Source organism: Suricata suricatta, chromosome 9 (genome assembly GCF_006229205.1).
Source record: "Suricata suricatta isolate VVHF042 chromosome 9, meerkat_22Aug2017_6uvM2_HiC, whole genome shotgun sequence".
Taxonomy (NCBI): domain Eukaryota; kingdom Metazoa; phylum Chordata; class Mammalia; order Carnivora; family Herpestidae; genus Suricata; species Suricata suricatta.
Genome location: NC_043708.1, coordinates 139613405 through 139621942, shown reverse-complemented (window position 1 = coordinate 139621942; position 8538 = coordinate 139613405). Strand labels below are relative to the sequence as shown.

The following is an 8538-nucleotide window of genomic DNA, read 5'->3' as shown; positions in this document are numbered from 1 at the left end:
CCCCGCGCCGCCGGCACTCACATGATGTTGGCCTTGTGCACGGCCGTGACGTTGCTGCGGTGGTTGTTGCGTGCGTACTCGAAGGCGAACTCGGCGATGCGCCGGCTGGCCTCCTCGGTGATGAGCTTGATGCTCTGCACCACGCCGTCCACGATCTGCGGAGAGGCCCCGCCTCACTGCAGCGGCCGCACCGAGGGCCTTGGCCGCCACCGCCCCTTGTCGCCGGGGCTAGTAACAGGGACCCCAGCCCGCGGAGGTAGGGGGAATAAGGCCCACTGCACAGATGAGGGAAACTGGGGGGCAGAGGCGGCCCCGGGCCGTGCCCCAGGACATGCCTGTCAGGTCGATGCTAACTTGACACAGAGAACACCGTCCTCCCGGCCCCGGCCCCACCTCCCAGGGGTCAAGGTGAGCCCGTCTCTGCCAGGTGTTCTCAACAACTGGCGGTCAAGAGCACAGCGCGCCCGGGAGAGCGAACGTGCGCGTGCACACACCACGTGCTCGATGCCGCTGTACTCCCCCTCCGTGTTCTCCCGGATCGTGACGATGTTCACGTCGCTGTACGGGGTCTTGTAGCCCTCGATGGAGACGCACGGCCGCACGTTTGCATAAAGGTCAAATGTCTTCCGCAGCAATAGATTCATAGACGGGTGACCCGCGGCTATCGGGGTCTTTAACGGGCCTGTAATCAAGAAGAGAGTCCACGTGGCAACGGGCACATGGGGGGGGGGGTCTGCCTTTGTTCTTCTTTAAGATTGTATCTCTAACTACTCTCCACAGGGAACACGGGGCCCAGACCCACAACCCCGAGATCCAGGGTCGCACACGCCTTGATCCTAGCCAACCAGGTGCCCCTTCTTTATAAACACAAGTACCTAATGATTATTTGAAATCCCAATTTTCTTTGTCTCACTCTTCTGTCGCAGCTTAGCTGGGGCGCTTCCTTTAGATGAGAAGCAGCGTGTGGCCTGACATGCACGCCCACGAACAAAGGGACACTTTTACAACAAGCAAGGGCCACCTGCTAACTCACTCGGGCCGTCCAGGGACGGCGTCTGTCTCTAGCTTTACCCTCTGATTCCAATGAAGGAAGAAGATGCCCACAGAGGCTTTCCGGAACATTCCTGTGCACCCCCTGGAGAGGACCAGGCTGGACACCGTCTGGCCCTCACCACCACCTGGGAGGTAACACCACTCTTGCTGTCCGTTAAAAATGAGCGGAAAAAACTCCAACCAAGAGGAAGAAACTTGCGGGAGCCTCCTGGTCAGTGGCAGAGAGAGACGCGGACTTGAACCTGTCTGGACCGAGGGCCTGGGCTGAGTGGGATCTGGCACACGCCAGTATTCTGAATCATGGCCTGAGGCACGCACTGATGAAAAGTATGCAGAGATGAATCTAGGTGAAGATAAATACTTTGACACCGGCCAGCAACACCTTCCTGTTTTCACCGGGGGAAATGCGTCCCCAAATGAAAACCACAGCGTGTCAACACAAGTGACTTGAATCGTGTGGTGAGCGCAACACGTGTGGACAAGGCGAGTCACTGCGCTGCGTGCCTGCACCTAGGATCACGCTGCGTGTGGCTGTGCTCCAATAAAAAAAACTGGAAAAGGAAATAAGTACGCTGCTTCCTACAGGCTGGCTCTACTCTAACACCGTCAGGCCGGGTGCCGCTTCCGTGCACACTGCCTGCAGGACAAGCTCGCAGTCGCCCTTGGGTCCACTACCTTTCAAGCCCATCTTGTTCTTATCCATGGACTCTTTGGCTTCCGGAGGGATCATCCACTTTCCTCCGGGTCCTTGGATGGCGGTGACGTTGCGCTCCTCCCACTGAATGGGCGCCTGGTGCGGGGACACAGAGCACAATGAGCTGCGAGTGTGACTCACACGCACACTACAGTCACAGACTGCTTCACCTGCGGGGCAGCTGGTGGACACATACAGTAAAGGCCCGGAAGGTTCCCGGCACGCGGGCAGAGATGTCTTCTCTGCACTGCCGTAAGGTCGGCACCTCGCAGCCACCTGCCCGCTTATTTTTTTCATAGCTCTTGACATGACTAAAATTAGAATATCGCAAGGATCAGAGAAACGTGGTCTGCAGACACACGACGTGGTCCTGACAACCCTTGCGCTGAGTGAAGAAAGCCAATCACAGAGGCCCGCCCGAGATTCTGCTCCTGTGAAGCTTCCAGAAGGGGCACACGCAGGGACAGAGAGCGGCTGGGGAGCTGCCTGGGGCTGGCCACGAAGGGGTAGGGGCAGGCAGTAGGGGATGGGCAGTGAGGGCTAATGAGCCTAGGGCTTCCTTCTGGGCGGTGAGTGTTCTAAAATTAGACCGCGGTGGTGGCTACACAGCCCTGCGCGTGTCTGCGCGTGTGCTGCAGCCCTGGCTCGGACCGCGCACTGCGTGTGGTGGGGGGTCACGTGGCACGCCACCTGCGGCTCAGTGAGGCCGTTAGAAACCCCCGACACGCCGCCTGAGTCGCACGGCCACACCCTGCTCAGTGCACACGTGCAACAGCAGAACCCAGTGAGGCCGGGTCCTGGCCGCGGGGTGCAGTGGTGAGCCCGGCTCCTCTGCGGGGGGCTCTTGGGGAACGGGCGCCGGGCGGACGGTCACACCTGCCCCGTCGCGTCACAGCCCACCGGCCCCGTGTCCCCCGAACAAAAGCGTTCTGAGCATCTGTCCTCGGAAGGCCGGGCTGTTCCAGTGTTCGCACCTCATACTGGATGACCCCGCAGCAGAAGCCTGTTTGGATCTTTCACAATCTCCTACACAGGTTTTTGAAATATCCGGTCTAGTCTCCTCGGCAGGGGGCGGGGCGGGGGGGGGGGGTAGATGGGCGACCTGGCAGGGCTCCAGGGCCCGCCCGCACCGCAGCCGGACACCCTGCTGACGTCACGGTCGTGGCGGTGGCCACACGCCTTCCACGCCGCACCGATGAGCGGTTCGTCCTGACTCTGCAGACTCCAGCCGCTCAGACGAGCCCCCTACAATTGTCACCACAGGTAGTTTTAAGCGCACTTACTTTGGCTGCATCAAAAATCTTCATCACCGCAGCTGAGATCTCTGGGCCGATACCATCCCCTGGAATTAAAGTTACTGTCTGAACCTGAATGTAAGAAATCACCAAAGAATACAGTAAGAACCAATTTTTGATGGTCTGGAATAGAATATCACTGACAAAGAAATCAGTTTATAGGGTCTAGGGGGTTTCAAGAAGACCGAAAGGCCTTCCAGAAAACAGGGGTGCCTCCTAAGAGCTCACCACAATGGAGGCAAGAATCCAGAGACTCAATTCTAGTCTTTACCTGAGTTCAGAGGTTCTAAGCCGACTCAAGCGATGCTCTTTAGAGAAAACAAAAATACACCACAGAGTGGACTTCCTAATTCATATTTTTTTCCAGACAAACTACAAAGAGCCCAATTAATTTAGGTCTATGGAAGCAGAGAGAACAAAACTTCCAAGAACGTTCTCTGCTGAATTCGGAGGCCTTCTCAAGAAGACCGCCGCCTGCCTCCCCACTGGGGCCCTGGGAAGGGAAGTTTCTCACAGTTCGCTCCGTCTTAGAAACACTTCAGACCCATTTCCAGAACACTGCTGAAGTCTGGGAACTCAGAGAAAGTCAGACTTCCAGTCACAAGGCGATCTCCACTTTTCTGAGTTCCTCTGTGAAACCGGCTCCTCGATGACCAACGTCACCTAAATGAGCTCCGCAGAGTTTCCTGGTCACCTACAAGAGCAGCATACGTGCTCCTACCTGCAGAGTCTGAGCTGGATGTGGGACACGCGTGTCAATGACGTGACACCAGTGGTTTATTTCACAGGCTTCCCACAAGCCAGCATTTCAAACATAGAAATAAAAACGTGTAAAGGGAAATGATGGCAGATTTCAATGAGTCAAGCTAATATTCAGACCCTCTCTCCCCATTTGGAGACTACACGTGTTGGCGCGCCTGGGGGGCTCAGTCGGTGAAGCGGCCGACTTCCGCTCAGGTCATGATCTCACAGGTCGTGGGTTTGAGCCCCGCGTCGGGCTCTGTGCTGACCGTTCAGAGCCTGGAGCCTGCTTCGGATTCTGTGTCTCCCTCTCACTCTGACCGACCCCGCTCATCCTCTGTGTTTCTCTCTCTCTAAAATAAGTAAATGTTAAAAAAATTTTGGGGGAGACAACGCATGTCATTGTGTGGGGACTTCCGACCTGGAATTTTGGCCCAGACAGCGGTGTCCGATCTGTCCAGTTCTACGCGTCTGTGCTACCCTTTCTTTAAATCACCGATTCAAGCTTCCCTGGGCTCTTGCCTTCCACTGAAACTCACTGAGCACGAGGACTATTTCTGATTTTTTCTGTATTACTGAAGAAATCTTGTTAAAATTTAGTTCCTCTTCTTATTTCTTTCAAATATACCCCTCTCTCCAGCAGGCTAATATTTTTAAAACATGGGCAGTCGGAAAATTAAATCATAGCAGAGAGCAGGGGCCTTCTCACTAGCTTTCAGAGTATGTTTGAAATGCCAGGTTGGCTGTCCGTGAGCTAGCAGTACAAGCCTCATTCTGTGTCTTTTGCACATGCAGGGCCAAAAGAACCTTCTGGCTTCTTCCTGTTCTCCCAACATGTAATAAGTGTCATCAGGCCAGCAGGAGAATCTGCGCGTTTCTTCCACAGAACAGAGAGTGAGGGTCTAATAAACCCCTCACAGAATAAGCCATGATATGGGAGTATAGGAATTGTGAAATCCAAATCAGATTCTCTAGGAAGGGGTAAAAGAAAAACAAATAGGAAGTCACTGCCCCACAGTCTTAGAAGGCTCTAAAAATGTGGTATCAGCTTTTAAAGCGCAGGGTTCTAACGCCGGGGATTCTAAAAGCAGCAGATTTCATGGGAAATAGATGACCCACTAACCCGATGGTCTCCAAGGCCACGGAGGGAGTGTGCGCCCACGGGGCTCAGAGGCGCGCCAGGCACTCTGATTAGTGGGCCGTCTACTGTTTTCCGGGAAGCTCACAAAATAAAAATGCAAAGCAGGTTTTGAAGCTTCTCAACAATTTTCTCTCAACTTGTACTAGTTTTGCAAAAAAATCTCTTACACAAATGAGATTGTGAAATAAAGTAACAGGCTCAAGGGTAATTTCAATTTTTAATGAGACTTCTTTAAGGCATTAACGTCAGGCTTACGTAGCCAGCTGTGCCAGAATTCTTTTAAAAGTGCAAGCGGCCTGATGCTTTTATGCGTGTGAGCCGGTAATTTAAATACCCAGTACGGCAAAGTTCCGCGGATTTGAAATAAACAGAGATAGGACACTATGCAATAAACGTGTTAGAGCATCGTTCTTGAGAAACTTCTAGAAAGAAAAAACAAAAGATGTAATTATACTCACACCACCAGCAAAACCTCTGGTCACCTGTGTCTGGTTGTGGAGTGCCCCGAGCAGCCGAGAGACCTACGTCACATCAACAAAGACACGTCACACACAGAGTTAAACCCCGCAGCGCAAGGGGCGGAGACCGATGTTACAAGTTTGCACGTATGTGTTCAGGAACTTCTAAGGAATACTCTCCTCCAGCTTTGGCTCAATGTGACCAGCTACCTCAGAGGCGAGAACCTAAGCAGTCAGTGTATCTTTGCTTTGAAAATCTAACTGCTGTATACTGTCAAAGTTGATCTGATGAATGAGTTGTCAAAAAATGTTCAAAATGGAAGGAAACTACCTTTTTAACTCAAACACTGGATTTTTCTCCGATGATCTGGAAGGTTTCATGTCAACAGTCTTGACTACTGGTTCAGGTTGGGGGTGACACACACGCTAAGAAATCTAGCTCTAATCCGAGGGCCGGAAGGGTCCTTAACAGTTCCAGAGCCCAGTCACTCATCATACAGGTGGAGACATCGGTGCCCAAAGGTCAGGATGTGCCTGAGGCCATAGAGTGACCTCAGACACCAGAATTCAGGCCTCCTGACTCCTAGTCCAGTGCTCGTCCAACTACACATTATGCCTATTTTTCTCCATGAATATTTAGTACTTACACTTTATAATAACAAAAATCTAATAAAGTTTATTTAATGCCATTTGATACTTGTGTCATACAGAATGAAGATTTTTAATAAATTATTTATTTTTTCTCCTAATATAGGTAACATTGTCATTACTGTTAGTTGCTGGGAAAGGGATACCAAAAAAGTCACCTACTAATCCCACTGGCCCAAGAGGTTACAAGCGGTATACTCTTTCCCACTTAACACTATTAGACACCAGAAATAGAAACTTTAAAAGGTCATTTTGAACTTTAATAACTCAGGCATTGAAAACTGGTACAAAGCCGTGTTATAATAAACAGAATATAATCAAAGAAATTGAGTACAGCAACCAAAGGTACTAAAAGCCATTAGAAGTTATAAAGGTAACTAACTGTTTTCCATGCTGGATACACAAGCAAAGACACATTGGTTACACCCGGTCTTCCCTTTCGGGGACGCTTCTCACAAGGCCCGCACCTCTGCTGTAACAGTGGCATCTAGGAACGAGACACCGACCACAGCCAAGAAGGCATGAACGAGCTGCATTCTGTCACCCGGCGGCTACAGTCACTGGCCTGCACTGAAAATACGAAATAGGGCCAGAGCCAAAGAGCACCCTCTGCTAAAACCGCTGGCAAAAGTCTTAGTCCGGGAACGTGATTCACTCGCAGACAGATGGCTGCTGGGAGACAGATTTGCCTGAGTGCTTCCCCCACTCCACCCCGGAAAGGGGGAAGGACAGCCACACAGAAGATCCAAACAACAACTGACTTCAGAGGTAAAGCCACAAGCATCTTTGGATCGCCAGGACCTAGGGCAGCTCACAGTAGGTGCTCAGTGAATACCTTTTGGAAAAACCAAAGCGAGCCTCAATCACCTCACCATCCGACAAATTCTGACCCCGCAAACGCCTTTAACACTTGCGGTCATTTTCTCTGGCAGCCAGCCCGACGGCGGCTGTCACCTCTCCTACGTGATCTTAGAACAAGGCAGGGGCAGGATGCTCTAAGTCATTAAAATGACCCAGAACTTTAAGCAAGACTTTTTGGAGCACAGACGGTCTTGTATTTTACAATCTAGTTGTACATACATTAATTTATTTCTGCAAAACCTGGAGAGAGACGTATCAGTGGCCCTTTGCAGGTAAGGAGACTGAGGCGGGGCTCACGGAGCCTCCGCTGAACCTCACACTTGGGGCCCTGAGGCTTCTGCATCCACAGCCCCTCACCTCCTCAGTCACCTTCCTCCCCGACTTAACAGTGGGGGCCGTCCGCCACGTACTGTCTCATAAGTGTTTGCTGCCGAGAAACTGGCTTGTAATCACAGCATTTTAGAACCAGAAAGATCTTTAGAAACCTAGTATTTTCTCCAAAGACAGCTTTTTTTTTAAGGGGAAAAAAAAAACAATTTAAGCTGCAGATCACTTTTTTCAAACAAAGCTTTAAATGGAACTCCAGTAGAGGAAGTGCTCTGATTGAAGCCTCCGCCAGCTCTGCGTCTCCAACACGCTGGGCACCTCCTGCTCTGACCCCCACGGGGAGAACCCGGCCCCACAGAGGTCAAAGGCCACACAGGGAGTTCACGTCAGAGGGGAACCTCGCCTTCTATCCCACAACCCAGGCTTTCTAAAGACCCACTGCGCCCCACACTCCAGGCAAAGCACAGTTCCCGCCTGTCCCCCAACAACGGGGCTGCTTCTACCATCTGTAGGCGTACTGAATCCACCACACATGGATCAGGTGTTAAGTGGGGACGACAGGGCCACGGGAGCCCTTCCACCTAACAGTCTCGGTCCACACAAGCCCAGGCCTGAAGAGGGTCACCGAGCTGAACCGGGTCCTGAAGCCCCTGAGCCGCTGTCTGCTCAGTGAGTGCGAGCCGGGAAAGCTACAGATCTGTGTGCTGCTTCGCCAGCACCGGGTGCTCTCACGTTATTTTATCTAACCCTCAACAACTGAGAGCAAGCATAGGCGTTTCACGGCTGGGCACATATATAATAAGCCCAGAGATGTTAAGTAATTTGCTCAAGGTCATACAGCCAATCAGCACCATGGCCCGGATTCAAACCTAAGACTCCCGGGCCGGCGGCCCGGAACCAGGAACCAGGAAGCGAGACCCCTGGGACCGCCGCAGCTTCGACACCGACTCCCCTCGTGACCTTGAGCGGCAGCATCTGCAGACGCAGGCTGGCTCCGCCAGGGAACCAGGGAAGTGCGGGGAGCACCTGAAGCCCCTCCCGGCTCCGGCTCGGGCCCCGAGGTGTCAAGGGCACCACAACTCTCCAGGTCGCAGCTTTCTCCCCAACACCGGCGGGGGGGCTCGGATGGGGACGCCCGCGTGCGAGGGACCCTGCGCCCTACGAGGGGCGCACCGGCTGCCTCCGCGAGCCTCGTGCCCACACCGCGGCTCCGCCACCGCGTTCGGGCCTCCCCAGGCTCTACTAGGCGCAGGCCCGACCCCGGCGAGCCGTTCGCGGGGGCACCCGGGCCCCGTCGTGACCTTGGCCGGCTCCGCCTCA

At 53.0% G+C, this 8538-nt stretch overlaps 1 protein-coding gene across 4 annotated transcripts in view; it reads right to left on the bottom strand.

Moving 5' to 3' along the window:
• IDH3A (isocitrate dehydrogenase (NAD(+)) 3 catalytic subunit alpha) overlaps positions 1-8538 on the bottom strand; it is an 18972-nt gene that overhangs the window by 10160 nt on the left and 274 nt on the right. For 2 of the 4 annotated variants that reach the window (XM_029950201.1, XM_029950203.1), the window contains exons 2-6: positions 5383-5445; positions 3031-3114; positions 1729-1843; positions 495-682; positions 22-155 (exon numbers count right to left, since the gene is read on the bottom strand). In XM_029950201.1, the coding sequence (XP_029806061.1) occupies positions 22-155; positions 495-682; positions 1729-1843; positions 3031-3114; positions 5383-5445 (584 nt within the window). The remainder of the gene's footprint in view (positions 1-21; positions 156-494; positions 683-1728; positions 1844-3030; positions 3115-5382; positions 5446-8538) is intronic. The other 2 variants (XM_029950202.1, XM_029950204.1) reach the window with 1 other exon arrangement.